The 26,770-nt window shown below is 42.0% G+C and overlaps 1 protein-coding gene across 1 annotated transcript in view; it reads right to left on the bottom strand.

Moving 5' to 3' along the window:
• The window catches only part of fads2 (fatty acid desaturase 2), an 88,851-nt gene extending 79,204 nt beyond the window's left edge, over positions 1 to 9,647 (bottom strand). The window contains exon 1 of the mRNA XM_059975660.1: positions 9,225 to 9,647. Within this exon, the coding sequence (XP_059831643.1) occupies positions 9,225 to 9,431 (207 nt within the window). The 5' untranslated portion in view covers positions 9,432 to 9,647. The remainder of the gene's footprint in view (positions 1 to 9,224) is intronic.
• Positions 9,648 to 26,770: the final 17,123 nt, after the last annotated feature.

The raw sequence follows: 26,770 nt of genomic DNA, 5'->3' as shown, positions 1-26,770 counted from the left end.
GTCACAACCCACAAAATTACCAAATCCAGTTTAAAAATGTCATTTGATCAGCCTCTGTGAACTTTTAAATGTTCCACATTTACATAACTTTTTTTTTACAGTGAACTATTTCCCAATTTCACCCTTGAATGGTTCATCTCTAACTTCTTTAAATACTGAACTATACTGGGTTCTTCATCAGAAGAATATATTTTCCAATATTCAGTCTTCTTAATGAATCAAAATTAGAATCGGGTTTCTTGTTACTGTCTTACATGATGTGAAATGTGTTGCTTTGCAGCAGCAGTACAGTGTAATGACAGGAAATCATTATTAATTGTTAGGTAAACAATGCAACAAAAAGAAATGACAATCCTGATAGTGGAGGGAAGAAGCTTTTTCTGAATTGCTGAATGTAGCCCTCCTACCTGAAGGTAATGAGAAGAGGGCATGTCCCAGAATGCGAGGGTCTATAGTGACGGATGCCACTTTCTCAAGGCATTGCCTTTCAATGATGTTCTCAATGGTAGGGGGCGCGGGTGTTCAACTGATAGAAGAAGCCCTTTGCAGCATGCTTCAATCATCATGCTCAGTTGCTTGCTTTGGTGATGCAGAGCAAGGTTTAAAAAGAGCTTGGCACCTTTTGAGGCTTTTTGGCGGGCTTCAATCACTGAGAACTTGCCAAAGGTCATTAAAAAGAAGTTAGGTTTAAGTGGCGTGGCCATTGTGAGAGCTGCCATTCTGAGAGAAGACCGTGTTAAAGTGGTTAGCTTAAGGCTTTGGCTCAAGAGGCTTAGGTGAGAGGAGGCAGAGGCTCTAGATGAGTTTCTAATAAGCTTCTCTATTTCTTTGTCCATTAGTGCAGAGCTACTGCAGTGAGAATGGGTCCAGGGTTAGTGGTGTGTTCGCCAGGGTTAGTGGTGTGATCTCTGGGAGATCTCCAAAATCTCTGATAACTACATCAGTCTGTTATGGGAACTGTACTTCCCTCAATCGCAGGACTCTGCAGAGAGTGGTGTGGACAGCCCAGTGCATCTGTAGATGTGAACTTCCCATTCCCACTATTTAGGACATTTACAGAGACAGGTGTGTAAAAAGGGCCCGAAAGATCATTGGAGACCGGAGTCACCCCAACCACAAGCTGTCCCAGCTGCTACCATCCGGGAAATGATACCGCAGCATAAAAGCCAGGACCAACAGGCTCCAGGACAGCTTCTTCCACCAGGCCATCAGACTGCTTATCTCATGCTGACACAACTGTATTTCTATATTATATTGACTATACTGTTGTACATACTATTTATTATAAATTACTTTAATTACACATTTAGATGGAGACGTAACGTAAAGATTTTTACTCCTCATCTATACGAAGGATATAAAGTCAATTCAATCTGCACAAAGTACATCCAACTGAAGCCCCTTACAGACCATGTTAAGGATCTGGATGAACTTCAGCTCACACAGGAAAATGAAGATGTGATAGACAGGAGCTACAGAGAAGCAGGTAGCTGGGTTACTTCAGGAGAGGTTAAGGGTATTTAGACATAGCAAAGTATCCCTGTGGCCATTCCTCTCAATAATATGTATATCTCTTTGGATACTGTGGGGGGATGATTAACAGAAGAAAGCCACAGTCACCAAGTATCTGGCTCTGTATTTCAGTAGAGAAAGGGAAAGAGTACAGAGGAGACAGTCAATAATTAGAGAAGCAGACAGATGATTCAGTGGATGTGAAAGGGACACCCAACTGGTATGTTGCCTCTCAGGTAACCCAAGTCAGGGATGTTTCAAATCAGGTCCACAGCATTCTAAAGGGTGAGCAGCCGTAAGTCATGGTACATATTGGTACCAATGACATAGGGAGGACAAGGGATGGGGTCCTGAAGAGAGAATAATAGTTAGGTAGAAAGCTGAAAAGCAGGACCTCAAGGGTAGTCATTCCTGGATCATCTCCTATCCTATTAATTGTTTACTACAGTGATGTGCTGTATTATCTGTACACTTCCATTTTTTTGATTTTTCTGCCCAAGTCTGCACTATTTAAATAAAGTAGCCAATTAGAACATGGAACATAGAACAGCACAGGCCCTTCAGCCCACAATGGTGTGCTGACCCTTTGAAATATTCTAAAATCAATCTAATTCTTCTTAAATTAAATTAAGGAAATTAAGGATGTCTCTCCTGTACACCTCTGAAGTCACAGGATGAGTTTGCAAGAATGATTTAGAAAGTAATATGGCATACTTGGCTTTATAATTTGGTGACACAAAAGAAAAGTACATTATTCAAACCTGTTAGGCCTCCACTGGTGTACCGACGACAGTCCTGAACACCCTCACTCTATAAATCCCTGAAGAAGATTAAGAGGAGGTTTGGCCAAGAAGAGACAGAACTGGGAGTTGTTCTCTTAGCAAAGGAAGTTAACAAGAGATTTAAAAGTTATCAAAACTGTGAAGGCCATAACTGAGTGAGCACAGAGAAATTATTTCAGATACAATCTAAGTCACTAAGCAAAGATAATAGATTCAAAATGAACAATAAAACAAACCTGAGGGAAAACGTGAAAATTTTCTCCATAAACATAGTTAGCAAGATAAGGAAGTCAGTGTTTGACAATGAGGTAGAATCAGGTTACACAGTACTCTTTACAATGCACCTGGACATGTACTTGAACATGACTCGCCAACAGAACCAAGGGATTTGAACAATTATTTCAGAATCAGCCATATTCAGAACTGCCAGATGGCCCCCTGCTGTAAGATTCTACTATTTTCTGAAAGGCATCACCCGTACACTGTCTCAGAGCAGAGGGCAACTCAGCATTGGACAGAAACTTACTCAGCAACTGGGACACACTTACCCATGAACTTAACAAGAGCAATTTGAAAACAAGATTTAGAAGGTCACTGAAAACTACATGGGTAACGACAACTTCATTCAGTTTAGGTAATTGCACCATGAAGTCTAGAGCCAGGGAGCCTATGTCATCACTTCATCTGAGGAGTGAGAGGAAAGGCCAAACGGCTTTTCCGTTAATGACTAGGTCGATTTCATCTGTCTGTAATTTAACAACTGAACTTCTCTTACAGTCAACTGTGTAAACACCAAATGTGCTGTGCTTTCACTGATTAATGCACCAGCCAAATGTATTTCACTGTAGGTTTATGGGATGAAGTTGCCTACAGTAAGATTCCAATCTAAAACAACGTTAGAGATTTCTGTAGAGAGCACCACCCACTGAAGATCATTCTGCTCTTTCGATAAATCCACTTGCAAAGGATGGAAGGTAGCTGACTAAAAACTAGAATGTCATTCTAAAATTCCGAAACAGTCTCCATGTTTTCATAGGGTAGAATGGAGTCTTATTCTGTATGTAATCCATATTTAACAGGTCCAGGAGTATTGTTGAGCAGAATAAAACAATTAGACTTGGAGTGTCACTTATAATCAATTCTATTTGTCCATGGTATGTACTGGTCAGTGATGTGATGGTGACAAGGAGCAGAAGAGGAACAGCGTGGGAGCGAATGGAGTGAGAAACAAAAGGTGTGCACAATTACTTGAAAGATAAAGATGTTGCCTTTGAATTTATCTGAGGAATACATGAACTATAAATACATTATAGTTTCCATGGTTACTGTCACAACTGCCCAACAGATTACAGAACACCGATGCAACAAAAGATAAAATTAAAACATCTGGTCTCAACTTCTGGAGCAGGAGATGTGACTAATAGAAAATGTGACCACAATTAAAAGATGGACTGACTGGCAGGAGGCAAAGAGTGGGAATAAAGGAGGCATTTCAGTTGGCTGCTGATGACTAGTGGTGTTCCACAGGGACTGCATCTCTTCACATTATTTGTTTGCTGGAATTGTGGTTAAGTTTGAGGATGATACAAAGATAAATGGGGGGACAGGAGAGTAGAGGATATAGGGAGTCCGCAGATGTACGTAGACACACTGAGAAGGAGTAAATGAGGCAGATGGAATACCATACCGTATAGGGAAGTGTATGGTCACGCACTTTGCTAAAAGGAACAAAGGTGAAGCCTATTTTCTAAACAGGGAGAAAATTTATGAATCAGAGACACAAAGAGACTTGGGAGTCCTCGTGCAGGAATCCCTAAAGATTCACTTGCAGGTTTGAGTTGCCAGTGAGGAAGGCAAACACAATTTTAGCATTCATTTCGAGAGGACTAGAATATAAAAGCAAGGTTTGTAATGTTGAGGCTTTATGAGGCACTGGTGAGGCCTCACTTGGAGTATAGTGAGCAGCTTTGGGCCCCTTAGAAGGATGTGCTGAAGCTGGAGAGGGTTCAAAGGAGGTTTACGAAAATGATTTTGAGATTGAAAGGCATATCATATGAGGAGCATTAAATGGCTCTGGTCCTGTACTCACTGCAGTTTAGATGAAAGGGAGGATCTCATTTAAAGCTATCAAATATTGAAAAGCCTAGATAGAGTGTACATGGATTGGATGTTTCCTATAGTTGCAGAGTCTAGGATCTGAGGGAACAGCCTCAGAATACAAGATGCCTCTTCAGAATAGAGATGAGGAGGAATTTATTTAGCTGAAGAAATACGTTGTGGAATACATTACCACAGACGCCTGTGGAGGCCATGTCATTGGGTGCATTTAAGGCGGAAGTTGATAGGTTCTTGATTAGTACGAGTGTCAAAGATTATGTGGAGAAGGCAGGAGAATGGTTTGACAGGGATGTAAATCAGTTATGATGGAATGGAGGAGCAGACTTGATGGGCTGAATGACCTAATTCTGCTCCTTTGTCTTATGGTTACAGGGACTTACTTGCTAACCGTTATGCCATTGGCATTTAGGGCAGCAATGAAGGGCCTCCATCTCTGGCAGTGTTCAGGGCTTCCTTCATCATGTCAGTAGTCTCCTCTCAGTTTTCACTACTGTCAGTCATGCAAGTCCTAGCTGGAGACTCAGGGATACGGTCACACTCAAATGCAGAAGATTTCTTCATTGCTGTTTCCATAACAATTTTGTTTTACGAATCAGTGTGGTTAGCCCTGTGCTGAACCCCCAAACCTGGAGGACTGGTGGACCACACTTAGTCTGGCCTCTAAACTTTGACCTGTTTGTCATGGGTGACCCTACAGAGAAGCAAAGCATAAAGCCCTGACCCCAGCCAACATAGCTCTCTGAGTCATTGAGGCACGCAAATCTCCGAACCCTACGATAAGGTTGTGGTCCTCTTGGAGGGGTTCCAGGGAGAAGGCAGGAGAATAGGGCTGCATGCAACAATGATGAATGGCAGAACATACCCGATGGGCCCGTTGGCCTAATTCTGCTTCTCCATCTTATGATCTTACGGTTTTATGGAAAAGAAAGCATGAGTAGAGGAAGTAATTTGTGAATTGTTCAGGCATTTGGGGTTCAGATTGAATCTACAGGATAGATCCTTTGATGTGTTGTTTCATTGAGGAACACCTACAGCAAAAGCCAAATACATATCAGCTTTCCAAAAATTTGTAAATGATTTGGAATGCAGTGCTAACATGGTGAGTGATTAAGCAAAAATCATTACCCTTGATAAAAGACCCAAGATAGATGACAATTCAATTGTTGGTATCCTTTGCATTCTATGAAAAAGAGAATGAAACTGCAAGAGATGCTGGAAAACCTGCATTGAATGTAGGTAGTTGTCTTTTTCTCACTGTATGGATTGGCTAAGTTACCAAAATTAGTGAGTCTGGACATTTATCTATATCTTTTGACTGAGGAATTATAATAAAGTTAACTGCTTTTGCCAAATGTAAATAAAAATATTCTTAAAATGAACCAAAAGTAAAATCTAACAAATATAACAGTACCCATGCTGCACCTGAGATGATAGCATTGCAAGAACATCCAACATATCTAAATAATTCAGTGGACTCTCTTCAACTACACTGATGCTATTAAGTTTGTGAACCCTGTAGAATGTTCTCTATTTCTGCATAAATATGACCTAAAGTGAGATCAGATCTTCATGTAAGTCCTAAAACTAGATAAAAAGAACCCAATGAAATAAATAACACAAAAACGGTATACGTTCATTTAATTATTGAGAAAAATGATCCAATATCAATGTATTTGTTGGAAAAAGTATGTGAACCTTTGCTTTCAGTAATTGGTATGAACCCCCTTGTACAGCAATATTTACAACCAAACATAACTGTTAATCAGTCCTACACAGGAGGAATTTTAGACTCTTCCTCCTTACAAAACTGCTTCATCTCTGGGGTGTTGTTGGGCTTCCTTGCATGAACTGCTTGCTTCAGGTCCTTCTACAACTTTTCTATAGGATTAAGGTCAGGACTTTGACTTACCCATTCCAAAACACAAGTTTTTTATTTAAACCATTCCATTGTTGATTTACTCCTGTCTTTCTGATCATTGTCTTGCTGCAGTATCCAACTTCCATTAAGCTTCAGGTGATGGACTGCTACCCTGACATTCTCCTGTAAAATATCTTGACACAATTTTGAATTCAGTGTTCTCCCAGTGATTACAAGCTGTCTGGGCCCTGAGTCAGCAAAGCAGCCCCAAACCATGATGCTCCTTCTACCATGCTTCACAGTTGGGATGAGATTTTGGTGTTGGTGTACAGTCCCCTTTTTCCTCCAAACATAGCAATGTACATTTCTGCCAAAAAGTTTAACTTTTATCTCATCTGTCCACAGAACATCACCCTGGAAGCATTGCAGAACATCCAGGTGGTCTTTTGCAAACCCAAGTCATGCAGCAATGTTTTTTTTTGGAGAGCAGTGGTTTCCTCTGTAGTGTTCTTCCATGAACACCATTCTTGATCAATGTCTTCCTTATAGTGGACACATGAACAGAGACTTTAAGCAAGTTCTAGGGATTTCTGTAGGTAGTTTGCTGTTACCCTTCATTCTCTATCACCTCCTTCTGCATGGCACGTTGTGCTCTTGGTGTGATCTTTGCAGGATGCCCACTCCTAGGGAGAGTACCAACAGTACTGAGTTTCTTCCATTTGTAGACAATCTCTCTTACTGTGAATACGCAGGTCTTTGGAAATGCTTTTGTAACCTTTTCCTTCTTACATCTCTACAATTCTTCTAAATTGCACTGAATGTTGTTTTCATCTTTCTTGAGAGGAGCAGGCTTTGTTAGTGACTTGACTTTGTGTGTCTTTTTCATAGGACAGAGCACCTCTACAAGCGACACCTTCAATCTCATCTCATTGACTGAAACACCTGATTTCAAATAGCTTGTGTAGAAGGCAGAACCCCAGAGGTTCACATACTTTTCCCAATAAATACATGTAATATTGAATCATTTTTCTTAATAAATAAATGAACAAGTATAACGTCTTCCTGTTATTTATTTAATTGAGTTCTCTTTATCAAGTTTTAGGACTTAAATGAGGATCTGATCACAATTTAGGTCATACTTATGCAGAAAAAGAGAAAGTTCTACAGAGTTCACAAACTTTCTAGCACCACTGTATGTATAAATTCATACACAAGTACATTTCATTAGATCAGTTCATGAACACTGTTCCCTCAAAGCTGTGCAACTGTGCGTCCGCACAGTAACGGAAAAGCTCCTGCACACAGAGTTTTTGTTGCCACACAGGTGGAACCTTATTTTACATAATATTAACATAATTTTGAAATTATGCTAATGTAATTTTGAACCCTGTTAATATAATTGTGGAATATGGTGTAATTAATGTTGTATTAACAAATATAATCCATAAATTTTCTAAATAATACATGTATCACAACATTTTAGAGCTTTGACATATTTACTTTGTCATTGTTTCAAGTTACAACACTTACAAATCATAACAATAAAAACAGAATGGAAGCCTGTAGCTCACTGTTAATAAACTGCTGGCCCACTGAATGCCAAAGCCATCTAGTCAAAACATTTTTTTGCCATTGTGCCAGTCATTTTGATTGCCTGACATTATTTACTTGTGTTGTAACTTGTAGTTTGTGTTTAACCTGCATATTACAAACAACAAAAATCAAGTGCCTCACAGTTTTCAGGCCATGTAAAAGTTTCCTGTTCAGAGCAATGGTTGTTCCGCACAGCTGTTAAAAAACCAGGGAATATTGGATCATGAATATGGTATCCCAATCCCATGATGTCTGCTTTGCCCATGACGGAGGCAATCCGGTGCCATTCAAAGTTTCCCATGAATTGGCTAATCTCAAGATGTAACTATAAGTCAGAACTCCAAATCAATATTGTGCTAAAAATCCAATCCATCAGGCATTTGTTATGTACCTGAAATAAACTATCTCCCATGAATGAAGAGTCTGGTAATACACACAGTCTCAGTTCACAAACTACCGACATCCTTGGAACTATGTCCCAGCAAAAATACAGCAATTTCAATAGGGGATGGGAATTGGACGAAGTAAAAAGGTGGTTATTTAGAAGCCATTTGAAAATTTCAAAGCAATAATTTACTCCAAGAAAGCTTTGAATAAATTAATATTATAATAGCAAAATAATAATTTTACCTGAATGAATTAAGTAGTATTTAATAGAGTCAAACATTGTCATAACTGAGTAAAACAATTTCGGTTTTAAATGTAACATGAAATGAGAGCGGTTTGGCGATTACGTTCTAAATCAGAATTAATTTACTGGCGGCGTTAATGGTGATACTGAATAATGTGACTGAAAACGTCATATTATCGTGTGGGATTCCTGGGTTTTTGGAGATTACAGTGAATATTTTTGAAACTGGAAACAGCGAATCCATTCACGCGGTTTGTGAAAACCATAATGATCGCCTTGAAGATCGTGTTTGATTACGTATTTTAAAAGATCCCCTTTCCCGATTAAGTTCTGTTTTCACCTGGAGGATTTTAGTATTCACATGTAAACCTGGCTTGGTGTAGTAGCTCCGACAGCTCTCCCCTCAAAAGAACAAGCACGATGGCACAGATTCATATGACCGAGAGTAACTCCGCATTTTTGAACTCAAGTAACCCTGGGCCCCTGCCAGAAGCTGGTGCTCCGTGCCTTGTATTTAAAAAAATTCAAACCTGTAAAGCAACTTACACTGATCTGGGGTTAAAAACACTATAATCTTGGAAAGAACGCCAATAAATGTTGTTAAAGCTCAAATATTACAACAAAGAATTCTTGGGCCACAATACACCGGTACAAGTGGCAGAGAATGCATCCCTCCATCAATGGAACGCGTTCAGCTTCTCTTTAATACACATCGAGGCGATTTCCTTACCGTGGCATCCTCTCCGGCATAGTGACTGATAACCCGTATCCCTCCCGGGTGTTTTAGAGCCCAGTTGGTGATGTTGTATACCTTCCTATCAATCACTAGCCACTTGTCCGTCCTGCTATTGTGCTTCTGGATCTCTTCCCACGTGTAATGGGTCCGTTTTTTCTCGCATTCTCCCTCTTCTTCTCCTTGTTCGCCACCTTTCCCCATGCTAGCCTTTCTCTACGCGCTCCTTCACGTTAGTTTCTCTCGCTCTCTTTCTTTCTCTCACTGGCTCTCTCTCGCCTTTTCACACTCGCTCTCTCTTTCTCTCTCACACTCCCTCTCACTAGCCCTCCCTCCCTCTCTCCTCTCTCTCTCTCTCTCTCTCTCTCTCTCTTTCTCCCTCTCTCTCTCTCTTTACCTGTTATCTAAGCTGTAGCTCTTCATCTTATACTTCCAGCCCGCCCACCAACATGCTACAAGAATTAACCATTAATACGATGCTGTATCCTAGGGTGATCAGCAGAGTTTTTGGACCAATCAAGTCGCTGTATCACTGCTCTCGTCTGCAGGCATTGGTTCAGTCCTGATCTTTCGAACTCGTTGGAGGCTGATACTTCTCTAAGAGTTTTCAAATGATCTCAATCCAACGAAATTGCGGCCGAAGCTGTTTTAGTAAAGTCCCTTTCCCGATTTGCACAAATTGCTAGTCTTCCCAATTGTTTTTTCTTTCTTCCTCTGAGTCCGGACACACGGGAACGCTTCAGGGGCAGATTCAAATGACACCGACTCGCTGCTCCGGGACGCCGTCAATTTGGATTGCTTCAACTCTGCGTTACAAACGCTAATTATATTTAGGCTAATACATAGATAGATAGATAGATACTTTATTCATCCCCAAGGGGAAATTCAACATTTTTCCAGTGCCCCATACACTTATTGTAGCAAAACTAATTACATTTTGAAACCGAAATGCTCTTCCCAGCCCGAACTATTTCCACATTGTCCGGAGGGAACCGAGCTGTAATGGACCACCTCGGTGCAAAAATGCTGCGGAAAAAAATCATTTGAAAATCTATTCAGTGTTGACGTTTTGATGAGAGTATTCAAAAACGTTATCAAGTGATTTATTTTCATTGTTATCACAATTAAACTGAAACGTACTGTTTTCGAAGCACAAGAAGCAAAAATCCACAGGTGTGGAGACGAGGCAAAATCAAAGTGCTGGAAATACTCAGCCGGTTGGGCAGCTTCTGTGAAGGGAGGGAGTGGTGAGTTAGTATTTCAGAGCAATGGTCGTGCAATAATCAGAACTGGAAATCTGAGAAACCAAAACAGAGATGCTGAAACCGAAAATTAAAATGAAAATGCTGAGAGAAGTCGGCCAGTCAGGCAGTGGAACTTCCTGGGGGTCCCTGGCCTGGAACATGAACTCTTTTCTGTTTCTAGAGATGTTGCTTGAATGGCCGAGATCTCCAGACATGTGTTTTCTAAAAATATTGAGAACACAACCACACATTGTCCAGAGACAGAGTGCTGGAGAGGGATGTCAGTGAGAGGGTGGAGACCATGGTTGCCTAGGTAGCATACTGCTTTCTGTGATGGCAATTGGACAGAAAAGAAACAAAAGAATGTGGGTAGAACCATGGAAGTGGGTGTTTGCCAAAACATGCTGTGGATTCCCTGCCGATCAAACACTTGTCGTTGCTACAGGAGAAGAGTTCACAACTGAACCGGCCACTTCTAACACAAACAAAAAAAAATAACATGGTTACCCAAAATTATGGAATTCATTCTCTCAAGCCAGGACAGGAAGTGAAGTTCCCTGAGCCTGCTTTGGGTATATGGAACCTGCCATGAAGTGGATGATTTGGTGGGAGGAAGTTTAAGAAGGACCCCCTCCCCACCCCCACCCCCCCCCCCCCGTCCTCTTTCCACAGGGTACCATCAAACACATCTTTAACACCTCCAATTCCCCCTTCTGCATGGATCGTTCTCTCCATGATTCTGTTATCCATTCACCCCTCCCAACTGATTTCCCTCTGGGCATTTATCCCTGCAAGCAGGGCAAGTGTTAATCCTGCCTATTCACCTCCTCCCTCACCACCATTCAGAGCCCCAAACAGCCCTTCCAGGTGAGGCCACACTTCACCCGTAAATCTGTCGGGATCGTCTACTGTACCTGGTGCAGTCTCCTCTGCGTCAATAGGCCCAACATAGACTGCGGGACCACTTTGCCAAACACCTTCACTCCATACATAACAAGCAGGATATACTGGTGTCCAACCATTTTAATTCTTTTCCCATTCCCATTCTGACATGTCGGTCCATGGCCTCCTGTAATGCCATGTTGAGGCCACTCTCAGGCTGGAGGAGCAACACCTCATATTTCATCACGCTAGCCTCCAACCTTACATATGAACATTGATTTCTATAGCGTACAGAAATTTCTCTACCCCCCCACCACATTTTTCATTCCCCATTCTGACTCTTTCCCTTTCTCACTTGTCTATCACCTCCCTCTGGTTCCCCTCTTCCTTCCCTTTCTCCCATGGTCCATTCTCCTCTCCTATCAGATTCCTTCTTCATCAGCTCTTCAACTTCTCAACCTGTCACCTCCCAGCTTCTCACTTCATCCCTATTCCCCCACACACATACCTTCCCCTTCACCTCCTTTCCCACCCCCCACATTCCTATTCTGGCTTTTCCTCCCTTCCTTTCCATGACGACGGGTCTCAGCCCAGAGCACCGACTTTATTCCATCCCATAGATGCTGCCTGATCTGCCGAGTTCCTCCAGCACGTTGTGTTTGTTTCTCTGGATTTCCTCCATCTACCCACTACTTACACAGAGTCCTTAGCATTGTCAGTGATCCTTTTCATCCACCCAACAACCTCTTTGAATCCCTACCTCAGGCAGGAGGAACCATGGCATTAGGACAAGAACTGTCAGGATGGGAAAGAGTTTCTTCCTCCAGGCCATATGACTACAGAACAAAGGAGGAGGCCGAGAACTGGAGTTGAAGAGGAGAGAAAAAAAGGATCAGCTATGATTGAATGGCAGAGCAGACTCAATGGGCTAAATGGCCTACTTCTGCTCCTATGTCCTATGTATGAGTCTTATCGTATGGCCTCATCACATATGAAGCTCCAGTAATGTTATATTTTTACTTTTTAACTTGTATATGTGCCTTATTATTTGTTAATTTATTAGTAGTAATATACTTTATGTGTTATGCGTGTGAGTTATGTGTACTGTGTTGTGCACCTTGGTCTGGAGGAACCTATGGTTGTATATTGTGTAACACTTACCCAACAGGCTGGTATATGTCTAGGGGAAAAGGAGATCCAGCCACACACCAATCCCACCTCCCGTACACGCAGGTGCTGTGAGAATCAAGTTTATGTCTCGCGCCCGCCCACAGTATCAAACCCACAACAAGTACCGTTATGAAATACACTTTAAAGAGTTTACTAAAATGAAAAGAGTACTAGGCAATACAATATATACGCAAGGGAAAAAAAACAAAAAGGTGCCAACTTATCAAAATTCAGTCAGTTTAGTGCACATCGTTGGAGCTCAAACATCGAACCATTCGACCCCTCGTCGCTTGCCTCTGACCTCCACGTCTTTGCACCTAGGACCACGCCCGGTGGTCTTCCGAGCAGTGCAGCGCACCTCCACCTTCCTCGACGTCTTCCTCCCGACTCTCTCACAAAAGCCTGCGAAAAACCCCTCCCCCCAAGTTCCCAGCCTCACAAGACAAAATAACATTCCCCATTGGTTAACAAATGAATACTATTACCATATCAACAAGTATAAAGCAAAACAACTGCGAGAGAAACACTTATCAGACAAAGAAGCATTCCTACTCTTAACAAACCAAAAAAACCCATTTTGAGTAACATACAACAGGACATTGTACAATTGCTTCCAATATCACCCTTTTAATGTTGTACTCTAAACTCTCATGTGGGACCATATGGTCTCAATGCACCATGTGTCTGGTTTTCCCTTATCTATTCTGTTAGAGTTGTGGAATAGTAACAGCATAGAAATGAGTACCTGCACTGCTGCATTAATGCCAGCTCTTTGCCCATCTACATCATTCCCATTTGCTGAATTCAGGCTGTATCTGAGCTGTGCCATTGCTCTGGAGAGAGTGCAGAAGAGATGTGCCAGTTATGTTACACGGACTGGAGAACTTTAGTTATGGGGAGAGAGTGGATAGGCTGGGTTTTCTTTCGCCTGGAATAAAGGAGGATGAGGAGTGACCTGGTAGAAGCATACAAATCATGAGGGGAGCTGGAGGAATTGACTCCACAAACTACTTTCAGACTCCGTTTTCAGAGACCATGCACATCTCATGTTCTCAATATTATTTGTTTACGTTATATTATTTACACAATTTGTCGTCTTTTGCACATTGGTTGTTTGTCAGTCTTTGTTATGTATAGTTTTTCATAAATTTCTTTACTTTCCTGTAAATGCCTGCAAGAAAATGAATCTCAAGGTAGCATACAGTGGTATATATGTACTTTGATAATAAACTGACTTTGAATGTAGAATTTAGTGGGTCAGACAGATCTTTAAAGTAAGCAATGATCGTTTCAAGTCATGAATTTTCATCTGGACTGAAAGCAGAAGGTCAACTGTCAATTTCTCTCTTCCTGATCTTTCTTGACTCACTGAGTTCCTCTAGAAGTGTGTTTATTTTGCTTCTGATTCCAACATCTACAGTTTCTTGGGTCCAGAGAGTAAAACTCTACCATGCTAGGGGTGTCTAAGGCTAGGTATAGGTATAAGGTGAGAGATGGTTAAGAGGGGATCTGAGGAGAGATCTGTGAGAAGATGTTCTGGAGAAAGGCTATCAACATGAAATGTTAAATCAGATCAAAGATTTTTTGTGTGACAATTCTGATAAAATGTTCAGAGCAATGTGTCATAAGATCATGATCTGAAATGTTGACTGTGTTTGACCTCAAAGGTTAACATAAACATTTCAGGCTCATAACCTTTCAGGTTGATAAGCAGGTTTGAAATAGCCATCCTGGAAAGATAACTCATGTTCCTCCCACACAGACACTGCCTGGTCTGCCGAATAGTTCAAAAGTTTTCTATTTTTATAATGCAGAAATCCCATGTGTCAAAATTGAATTCACATTCTTATGACTATGAACCCAGGCGTGCAACATATTTGGTTACAATTTACACAGAGTGTAATCCCAGCTCTGTTCCTGTTTAGAAATTATTTTCTCTTCAGTTGTTGATTTTTCTTTAAGAATTAAAGAATATCTCCTTTGGTCTTTAATTCTGTTTTTTTTTCCAAAGGGAGAAATAGGTGAAAAAGAAATCTTCATTTATTTTGTACTTTCCATGAACTCAAGCCACCCAAAGTGCTTCACTCCAATAAAGTATTTCTGAATTGAATTGAATTGACTTTATTTCTTACATCCTTCATATACACGAGGAGTAAAAATCTTTATGTTACGTCTCCGTTCAAATGTTCAATTATGGTCATTTATAGTAAATATTATGTACATCAGGATAGTCAATGTAACATAGAAATACAGTTGTGTCATCCTGAATTAATCAGTCTGATGGCCTGGTGGAAGAAGCTGTCCCAGAGCCTGTTGGTCCTGGCTTTTATGCTACGGTTCTGTTTCTCGGATGGTAGCAGCTGGAACGGTTTGTGGTTGGGGTGACTCTGGTCTCCAATGATCCTTCGGGCCCTTTTTACACACCTGTCTTTGTAAATGTCCTGAATAGTGGGAAGTTCACTTCTACAGATGCACTGGGCTGTCTACACCACTCTCTGCAGAGTCCTGCGATTGAGGGAAGTACAGTTCCCATACCAGGCAGTGATGCAGCCAGTCAGGATGCTCTCAATTGTGTCCCTATAGAAAGTTCTTAGAATCTGGGGGCCCATACCAAACTTCTTCAACTGTCTAAGGTGCTGTTTGTGCCCTTTTCACCACACAGCCAGTATGTACAGACCATGTGAGATCCACAGTGATGTGTATGCTGAGGAACTTAAAGCTGTTCACCCTCTCAACCCCAGATCCATTGATGTCAATAGGGGTTAGCCCGTCTCCATTCCTCCTGTAATCCACAACCAGCTCCTTTGTTTTTGTGACATTGAGTGAAAGGTTGTTTTCTTGACAGCACAGTGTCAGAGAGATGACTTCTTCTCTGTAGGCTGCCTCATTATTATTTGAGATTAGGCCAATCAGTGCTCAATCTCAACAAGCATGAATGTGATAACGATCATATAAAGAAATTAGCAATAATGATTGCAATGAATATTAATCAGGACATTAAGAATATTTCTTTTGGTCTTTATCTGAATAATGTCACAAAATCTTTTATCTTCATCAAAATGAGCAGAAGGAGCTATGGCGTAATATACGTTGTGAAAGGTGGCATTGCTGCTGTATGGAGGGTTAAACTATTCCCGTCTATAGTGTATTCTTTGATTGCAGAAGATGCCGCACTCTTAGAAGCAGAACTGTCAGGCTAGGTGACAGCTTCTTCCCGCAGGCTGTTCGACTTAACACCCTGCCATCACACAGCACACACGTCTGAATGGCCTACTGACACCCCCTCCCCACCCCGACTACACAACTCACAAACACACTCTCACCCTGCACCGGTCACTTTTCATCTGTTATTGCTGCTGTTTCACACATTTATATCACTGCTTGTTTTATTATAATAGTGTTACATATTCGTGGGTATCTTGTACTTGTCACGTGACAGTGGTGTTGAAGTTATACTGGACTTAAGGTAGTGGTCTTGTGATGGTGGAGTGATGTTATTTTCCCGCCAGTAGAGGTCATGTGACAGGTTTTTTTTACAGGGTATAAAAGGAGGACCCCTCCCTGTTAGGAGGGGCAGTTTGTGGCTGGATTTGCCATTTTGACTCCATGCTACTGCGTGGTCCAATATTATGACACAGTTTTGTTGAAAGGTGGAGTTTTATTTTCTGCCTAAAGTTTAAAAGGTCATTGCTGGCAGCTTTGTTACAATATTGCCAGTTAAAAGTCAATGGAGAGTGAAGATCAGGAGCTAAAAGATCGAGGAAAGTTGATTTTGACGGTGAAACAGGTTCGACCTTGTTTGATACTCATTCAGAAGGAATTTGTTGGCTGTGCCCATGTAAACCCCTGCAATAATAGCAGAAAGGATTGGGAACAGTTTTGTCAAGGAAAGGTCAGTGCCTTTAAGCCGTTTCATTTTCATCTTCGTAAATTCTCCAGGAAAAATATAGTTTGACTGGGAACCGCAACAACACGATGTGAAAGAAGATTTAAATTGTCTTAAAAATTTCTCCTTTAATGGACTGTAAGCATTTTGAACTTTCGCAGTACTACTTTGAAGAACTGTTTTTGCAACACCGCTTTAAGAACTGTTTTCGCTTTATCGCTTTAAGAACTGTTTAAGCTGCCGCACAGCAGCTGATTTCCGGTTGCGTTAGTCATTTGTTTACTTTTTGGGGGTTTGTTTTTTGGCGTTTAATAAATATTTTATTCATTATAAAAACCTTGCCTCACTTATATATTTATTGTTGCTGGAGTCTTAACAATAGTGCCAGTAGCATTCTACTGTCCTACATAGACAAACATCTCTCATCTCTCACTTTATGTCAACCTGTCAATCTTCAGGCCACATCTCTCAGGGATTTGTGCTAATATTATTTTGTGACTGTACATGCTGGATCGTAACTACGTAAATATGTCTTGTGTGTGACCATAAGGATGTTCTGTGTTCTACCCCTTGGCCCCAGAGGAATGGTGTTCTGGTTTGCTGTATACATATGAATGGTTGAATGACTATGAGCTTGAATTTAAGATATCAATAGGATAAAGATCAACCGGAAAAATGGCTGATAGAACTTGACACACACAAGTACCAAGTTAGCCAGTCGGTGGTGTAGTGGCATCAGCACCAGACTTTGAGGTGAATGATCTGACCGGCTCCTTTGCACACTTTCCACCTGTGCTGGGTTGAATGTCGAGGTAGGAACTTAGCCCCGTAAAAACAGTCAAATGCTACAAAAACAGCAAAAAATGCCACCCAATGCACCACAAGGTGCAAAAAGAATCAACAAGTACACAGTTATGTATTTTGGGAAATTGATCCAGACCTGGCCATACAGACTGAGTGGCAGGGTCCTCAGGATGTTAACGGCTTAGGGCATGTACTGTACATATTTCACTGAATGTTGCAATAAAGGTGGATTGCCTTCGTTTGTCACAACACTCCGTACAAAATGTGCGACCTTATGTTACATTTGAATAAAAGTTTGGCTAGGCTGCACTTGGAGTATTGTGTGTAGTTCTGATCGCCACTCTGTAGGAAGATGTAATTAAGCTGGAGAGGGTGCAGAATAGATTTATAAGAATGAATTGAAAGGTTGAATTATAAGGAGAGATTAGATTGGCTGGGGCTGTTTTCCCTGGAGCTAAGGAAGCCAAGCGATGACATGACAGAGGTACTGTATATAAAATAATGAGAGGAATAGAGAGGGTTCCACAGTTCTCTGGTGAGATGGATGAGGATTTGAGGGGAGGAACAGTAGCAGGGATTTGGGGGGCAAAAGAGTAGTTAATGTCTGGAATGAGCTGCCAGAGAAGGTAGTGGAGGCAGGAACGGTAAAGACATCTGAACAGATACATGAATGTGCAAGATTTGGAGCACTAATTCCCAGTGGGGGGACTGTCCCTCCCAAAGGTGAGCTTCCTTGTTGTGATGGAGAGGGAAGCATTGGGGTGTGTTCAAGATTCCTGGGGGGGGGGGGTGGTAAGTGGCACCCTAACTTGAGGCACAAGACCTGACTGACCACCAGTAGAGTAGGCACTTCCAAAAACCAGGATGAGGCACTAGAACACAGGAAGAGCCACAGCTCTGAGGGAGTGAGCACTCGTCATCACAACATGTCTGAAACTTGGCAATCTCATCAAACCTTACCAACCAAGCTAACATTATTGTGGATGCATAAAATATCAATCAGGGTGCCCAACAGTTCCCCTTGACCTCTCAGCACAAAACAGGTTCATGCAATTTAACAGCAGGTAAGGCAAGTACATCCTCTCAACTTTGTCTGCAGGTCGGCAGAAAATAAGTCATACAACATACAGCGCTGGCTGGAACCAAACGGTGAAATAGAGCCAATCAGTGAACCAAGAAAGCTTGGCTCCATTGTGTGGTCAAGAACCAGCTTTGGAGATTATGAGACTTTGTGAGATTGGTCAATTGCACTAACTGAAATAGTATAAAGGTAGCTTGCCACACACCAGCTCTATCATGACTAACATTCAGATGTCAATCTGAATTCTTGTCAATGTAACTTTTGTTGTTGTGATCATCTTCATCTTCGCCTCACATTCCTTTGCGTGCAGCTACATCATGCCATCCATGTCAATTCACTGCCATCCATCAGCAACTGACAGGCGTTCCCAGCTTCTGTTAAATTTATATTTTAATTTAGCCCCATTAATGACGGATAAATACATACAGTGCGACCTCTATGAGTCTGAAGCTTTGAATTCTAATCCTGCTGAGAAACAGAAACTACAGAAAGTGCGTCAATGCAATGCAAACGTACCTAGAGTACGGCTTTTTTCTGTCCCCGTCAGATCAGCAGTGCCCCATGTATCTTATTTGTAATACTGTACTGTCTAATGAAGCTATGAAACCATCAAGATTGCAAGAACATTTCTGTAAAAGACACCCTGAAGAGTCTACTTATGGTATTACTCAGTTCCAGAAGATGAAAGAAGCATTTGAAAAGCATTGCACACTCAAGTCATTGCCAAGAAAGCTAAAAATTACCCTGACAGTGGTCTCATTGCTTCCTATAACATTTCCAAAATGATAGCAAAGTGTGGAAAACCTCACACAATTGGTGAAAGATTAATAATGCCTGGTGTATCAGAAGTGCTCACCACTGTTCTCAAAATGGATACCAGCATTTTACAATGAACACATATGTATAATAATTCTGTAGCACATTGTATTGATGAAATGGGTGAAGACATTGAGTATCAACTATGCACCGAGCTACAAAAATCAGAATTTGGGATCTAACTGGATGAGTCTACTGTACGAGACAATGAGACATTGCTAATGGCCTATGTACAGTTTATCAAAAATGGAAAAATTTATGAAGAACTTCTCTTTTGTAAAAAAAAGATAAAAACAAATATCAACAGAGAATCAATCTATGATTAGCTCAAAATGTATATTGAGGAGAAAAGTATTCTGATAAGGTACATGATTTTGTGTGCAACAGATGGAGCACTATATATGACAAGTCACCATGCTGGTTTGGTGGTATTTATGAAAAAAGAAATTCCAAGTCTGTTTGCAATCCATTGTGTAATTCATTGTGAATATCTTGCAGCCAAAAACTTCAGCCAGAGAACTTTATCAAGCATGACTATTGTAATATCTGCTATCCACAAAATTAAGGCTCATTCATTAAATAGCAAAATATTTCACCAGCTGTGTCAAGATAATGAAAAGTCTGAATGCTTGCTCCTTCACATTGAAGTGCATTGACTGACAAAAGGCTGCTGCTTAATACATTTCCTTGATCTTTTTAGCACTGTGGTTGACTTTTTGCTCAATGTAGACAAGAGCCTGAGAAACAAGATTGAACTTCTATGTGGAGATGTGGCATACCTAGCCAATCTGTAGGACATAATCAACATTTTAAATATAAAACCGTAGGGTGAGAATTTCAGTTTAATCCACGCAAAAAGTCAGTGCCCACTTTTATTGGAAAATTGGAAATATATAAGCAAAACAGTGGGAAAAGAATGTTCTCACAGTTTCCCTGCATGAAAAGTATGGCACTGTAGCGGTTCGGATGTGCCAGGAAATGGGTCGCCACAGCACTGTCTTTCACAGATGGTGATTTGCAAGAGTACTGCTTACACCTACAGTCACTGAAGAAGGATTTTCAGAATCAATTCAAGGATTTGAACGATCTGGAAATTCCAGACGGGGCAATTAATCCATTTCTCGGCAAGGTAGAAGAGCAGGAGGAGAGCTTTCAAGAACAAATTATCAAAATTCAGAATGATGAAGAAGCAAAAACGCTTTTCAAAAATGTCATCTTTTGTTGTATGTGGCAACACCACTGTGTTGCCTTTATGGCAGTGATTTAGTTTATAATATTTTCGCTTAGTAATTTGTTTGTTAGCATTCTAGTTAAAGTTAGGATTGTTTAACGTAAATTCATTGTCTGTGAGATATTGCGGCATGCGATGACGTCACATCCGGTTTCGCCACGTCCTGTGGGAAAATACCGGTTTGGAGAAGGGAATCGAGACATGTGCGAGCGCAAGGCAGCAACGTTTTCTCTCTACGCACCAGAAACATTGTGAAGGCAACGCTGTGAGTTATGAGATAATCGATATGTTGAATTAAAATGTTAACGCCGATCCTGTTAAAAGTAACGACGGTCGATAATGTTTATGTTTTTGTTAGTTAAAGAGTTGTGGATAGTTTGCATTGAAGTGTATTTAAAGCAATCAATGGCGTAGGTAGATTCTGACTGTATGCTGCACTTTAATGTAATGTAGTAATTGTAGTTTTACTTTTGCAAGTATTTACGATGTAAATGTAATATCAAGAAGGAAACAACAAATCTTGTATTGTTTTATCAACAGTTTTCACCATACGTTAATGTGGAAGAGTGAACAGTAAACGGTTAATCTTACTGTGATCCTGTCATCATTGACAAAGGTTTATCTCGGTGTTTAGTTCAGCGTTATCTTACATGCCAAGTGAGAACACTACAGTGAAAAAGTGGCATTATCAGGTGTTTCAAGTGCTGCAATGACAACTCGATCCAGCGTCATGTCGTTGTCACCCAGTGAGGGGGGCAGTAGGACATCATCAAGTAAGGCCACCCATGCAAGAGCTAAGGCAGAAGCCACCAGGGTGCGACTGCGCTACGCCAAACAAGAAGCAGAATTGAAAATGGAAGCGGCTGCCAGAGAAGCCGAAAACCAGAAGGAAGCGGCCGCCAGGGAAATGGAAAAGGCTGCCAGAGAAGCCGAAAACCAGAAGGAAGCGGCCGCCAGAGAAATGGAAGCGGCTGCCAGAGAAGCCCAAAACCATTTGGAAAGGGCAAGGATAGCGGCAGAGTTAGAAATGTTGACGCTGGAATGAGAAGAAGCTGCCAGGGTGGAAGCAGAGTTAATAGAAGATGCTGAAGAAATGCAAGATCTGGTTGACGTAAAATCTACTTCAGAAAAGATCAGATTGGAACGCGCAAACGACTACGTCCAATCTCAAACAGACTGGAAGATTCGTTCTTCCACTCCATACTTACTTGATAACACCCTACGTCATGAGGAGTCTCAGAGAGACCCGATTTCATCACATCCATCCGAGGAAGACAATTTACCCTTGCAACTCCGCGATGAAGTCAAGAATGAAAGGGCTGATGACAAATACTTTTCGACACTAAACTTACAAGATTTGGCGAGAAGAGAGGCAAAGGCTGAATTCAGAACAGCAAAGTCCATAACAGAGGTACGCCCTCGGTCATATACCCACCGCAGTGGCCGCAGGCCACTTGCAATTGAACCTCTGGCACAGTATTTAGCACGACGAGATCTCGTCACTTCAGGACTGTACCAGTTCAACGACAAACCTGAAAATTACCGTGCATGGTGCTCCACATTCACCGGATCTTATGGCGAAATGGCTGGGAAAAGAATCATGCGAACAAGTGAGAACCATACGTTCAGTGTACATCAACAAACCTGAGCTAGCCTTAAGCAAAGCATGGGAGAGACTTCGGGAGGGCTATGCGGCCCCCAAAATTATTGAAGCGGCGCTATACCAACGTCTGGAAAATTTTCCTAAGGTGTCAGCCAAGGACCACATTAAGTTAATGGAGCTCGGAGATTTACTCATGGAGATTCAAGGCGCCAAAGAAGATGGCTACTCAACTGGTCTAGTATACCTAGATACTCCATTCGGGATTAGACAAATCGTGGACAAACTTCCATTTGGGCTGCAGGACAGGTGGGTGTCTGTTGCCTCAGAGTACAAAGAAGACCACAATGGTCGATTTCCTCCCTTTGAGTATTTCACTAGGTTTGTGTGCAGGGAGGCAAAGAAGTGAAACGACCCTAGCCTCATGGGTCAAGGAAGCAGTACAGTTTACACCAAGCCAGATAAATCTTCGAATAAATTCAACATTGATAAACCCGTCTCAGTGCTTAAGACTGAAGTCTTTACAACTAACCACGACCCTAGCAAGAATTGCCCATTGCATTACAAACCCCACCCCCTCAGAAAATGCTGAACGTTTAGGGAAAAACCCCTTGAAGAGAGGATGGCCCTTCTCAAGGAGAAAAGAATATGTTTTAAATGCTGTTTCTCGACCTCTCACTTTGCTAGAGAGTGTACGATCGCCGTGAAGTGTCCGGAATGGAATAGCACTAATCACGATGGGGCCATGCATCCCAGCCCGTTACCGCAAACTGACAACGCTCCTTCACCCCCACAACAGGATGGCGGGGAGGGAGAGGCTCACTCCAGGACAACAGTTGTCAGCTCGAGCTGTACAGAAGTTTGCGGTCAAGCTCAGTTAAGCCGTTCTTGTTCAAAGATCTGCCTCACTAAGGTGTACCCTAAAGGAGCCAAAGACAAGGCCATCAAAGCCTATGTAATTCTGGATGATCAGAGCAATTGCTCACTAGTCAGTCCAGAGTTCTTTAACTTGTTCAACATTGAGAGTGAGCAGTTCCCATACTACCTTAGAACTTGCTCAGGCAACATGGAAACCCAAGGAAGGAAAGCAGAAGGCTTCCAGCTCGAGTCCCTGGATGGTAAAGTCATCATCTGTCTCCCTCCGCTCTTAGAGTGCAATGAAATTTTGAATAACCACACTGAGATCCCGACGCCAAGTGCGGTGTTACACCAGCCACATCTCCACCACATCGCCAAACACATCCCAGAACTGGATCCAACAGCAGAAATACTCCTGCTATTAGGAAGAGATGTTATCCGGGTGCACAAGGTTAGGCAGCAGGTCAATGGACCACACGACGCCCCCTTTGCGCAACGCCTGGATCTGGGCTGGGTGGTGATAGGAGAGGTGTGCTCTGGCAATGTACACAAACTGACGGCTAGCACACTGAAGACCAATGTGCTAGAGAGTGGCCGCCATTCAATTTTTCAACCCCGCACAAGTGTCAAGTGTATTAAGGAAGCACGACAAGGCTTTAACAAATGTAAAGTAACTGACAAGACGCTGGGTCAGTCAGTCTTCGTTCAAACTGAGCATGATAATAAACTTGCTCAATCAGCTCAAGATGCCATTTTCTTAAAAACAAAGGACACCAGGGTCTTCAGAGATGAAGCAAATAATGGGGTCGCCCCACTGCCTTTCAGAGAACCACGCCAGCACTTGCCAAACAACAAAGAGCAGGCAGTCAAGTGGTTCACGCCCTTGAAAAAACCCTGAAAAGGAAACCTGAGATGCAGCAACGCATCCGATTAACCCACGAGGTACTGTGCACACTAATGGCAGAGGTCACAGCCATTATAAATGCACGACCACTCCTACCCGTGTCTTCTGACCCGGAAAACCCCTTCATACTCTCGCCATCAATACTCCTTACGCAGAAGGCAGGAGCTCCCCCTCCACCAGGAGACTTCTCTGATAAGGATTTGTACTTAAAGCAGTGGAGACAGGTCCAGGCTCTGGCAAATCGGTTCTGGTCTCACTACATTCCCTAGCAGGGACGGACATGTCAGGAAGGTTGAGTTGAAAACTACCGACCAAGGCGATGTGAAAATATGCCAAAGGCCTGTTACAGAAGTCATTCCACTTCTACCTAAGATCTGATTAGAGACTAAAGTTTTGTATTATGTTCATTGTGACCTTACGAAGGTCAAGCGGGGAGTGTGTTGCCTTTATGGCAGTTATTTAGTTTATAATATTTTCGCTTAGTAATTCGTTTGTTAGCATTCTAGTTAAAGTTAGGATTGTTTAACGTAAATTCATTGTCTGTGAGATATCGCGGCATGCGATGACGTCACATCCGGTTTTGCCGCGTCCTGTGGGAAAATACCGGTTTGGAGAAGGGAATCGAGACATGTGCGAGCGCAAGCAGCAGCAACGTTTTCTCTCTACGCACCAGAAACATTGTGAAGGCAACGCTGTGAGTTATGAGATAATCGATATGTTGAATTAAAATGCTAACGCCGATCCTGTTAAAAGTAACGACGGTCGATAATGTTTATGTTTTTGTTAGTTAAAGAGTTGCGGATAGTTTGCGTTGAAGTGTATTTAAAGCAGTCAATGGCGTAGGTAGATTCTGACTGTATGCTGCACTTTAATGTAACGTAGTAGTTGTAGTTTTACTTTTGCAAGTATTTACGATGTAAATGTAATATCAAGAAGGAAACAAATGCTGTACAAATCTTGTATTGTTTTATCAACAGTTTTCACCATACGTTAATGTGGAAGAGTGAACAGTAAACGGTTAATCTTACTGTGATCCTGTCGTCATTGACAAAGGTTTATCTCGGTGTTTAGTTCAGTGTTATCTTACATGCCGAGCGAGAACACTACAACTGCCATATGAAGTTTCCTTGTTTTTGGAGAAGAGCCAAACTGACTGCTTTTCATTCATTTCCATCCTCCTACCTTGTTGAAAGAGGCTTCAGTGCAGTAAACCACATACTCACAAAAAACAGAAACTGCTTGGTCACTGTTACACATGGGCACTTAAGGCTTTTGATGTCACAATGTTAATTAGACATTTCAACTCTTGCTAAAAACAGTCAAGCTCAAGGATCACATTGATATTGAAGCTGCTGTACAGCGCAGAGGTACTGTATAAGCTAGGTTTAAAGACAATTAAAAAAATTAAAGCAGAATAATTTTTCTCATGCTAGTATACGGTAGACATGTTTAACACTATGGGCGCACCAGAATATATATTGTGCTTAAGAGCGGTGTTGGCAAGTATGAAGGTGCTTTGGGGGGGGGGGTTGTTTGGCTAAAAAAAAGGAGGGGAAATACTAGTTCTGAGGAATACAGAATTAATACAGGCACATGTATTAGTATACTGTAGATGGGTAGGATGGTTAGCATAGATGTGATGGGCTGAAGGGCCTATTCTTATGCTGTAGAATTCTAAGCCTCTAATAAGAGATTGTTACAACCCATTCAGGATACAATGGTGAAAAAAAAAAGAGGGTGGCCAATAGCTTTAAAGCACCAGTCAATTTATTCAGTACTTGAGGAAACTGGAGCATACAATATTTATCTAACATAACACCTGCAGGCCCGAGTCTATTGCAGAGAGCCTCTGTTCCCTCTTCTGTAACCGACACTGCTCACTGCATGTCCAGTGGTGAAGCCCCTCCGTAAGTGAGGAGTGGTTGTGTTTGCCCTCAATTATACTCCTAGGAGGAAGGGATACCTTGCCCCTTGCCCAAACAAATTCTCCTTCTCTACAGGTTGCCACTGCAACTGTGCCCCAGCAGCGTTCCACTTGGTTTCAGCAAGACAAGAGAGTTCCACGGTACAGTAAAATTTGCATAGCAACCATTTAAACGTGTCCTGCAATTCATGTCTTGAAATGTTTCAACAAGCTGGCTACCCCTCCCCCAACTGAGCACAGAATGTTTGCCCACTGTTTGGCTTTCCACTTTATCCTACCATACGCTTCATCCCTCAAACTACCTGAGCAGCTCAGCACATCTACACGATACAATTCCAAACGTGATCTTACATCTAGCTCAAGTATTTTGTGATCTTCTCTCTCTCTCTCCGGCTGTATGCCGGTACACATCATCCCTTAAATGGAACCCTTTAGCAGTCCCGTCAGTGGCCGCGACAGATCTTAACAACTTCATTCCCCTTGGGGAGCTGGAACTGACACTCCCATGCCCGAGTGCATGAGGGCTCGGGAGCAAATGTGTTCGATCGATAAGAGTGCTTGTAATTTCAGAGCAGGTATTAGTCAATGATGTGTCAGGAATCACTGTTGTCATTGTGGCAAGGAGCAGCAGCAATGCCATAGCTATTTCTGCAATGTAGTAAAGTATCCTATCATTATCTTTTAGTCATTGGGTATTAAAGGAAGACTTTTCCCCTTCCCCGACATTACCCAGCATGTACTACCAGGTCCACACACTACTACTGGCCGCATGCCACTCTATACCCAGGGAGTGCATGTTCTGGATAGGCTCCTGCATTTCTTCAAGGCTTACTAACCACCCTCAGCTCTGCAGATGGTTCACTGCACGGACCGACGCCTTGGCTAATACTCCCGTCCCGGGCCCCTGCAATACTATGTCTATATAATGGAATACAGAGATGTTGGATCAAGCAAGGTCCTCTGCAGATCTCGAGCTATTATCCCAGGGCACAAGGTCAAACTCATTCACTGGGGAATGAGGCAGGGGATTCCAGTTAATTGGGTCAGTGATTAATCAGAGCAGCCTTATTTGGGACAACTCTTAAAGCACCAAACTAATTAAGAACATTAACTGGATGACCTTCGCTTATTTGTGACACTATG

The sequence above is a fragment of the Hypanus sabinus genome, chromosome 7, assembly GCF_030144855.1.
Source record: "Hypanus sabinus isolate sHypSab1 chromosome 7, sHypSab1.hap1, whole genome shotgun sequence".
NCBI lineage: Eukaryota > Metazoa > Chordata > Chondrichthyes > Myliobatiformes > Dasyatidae > Hypanus > Hypanus sabinus.
This window is presented reverse-complemented; position numbering and strand designations above follow the sequence as displayed.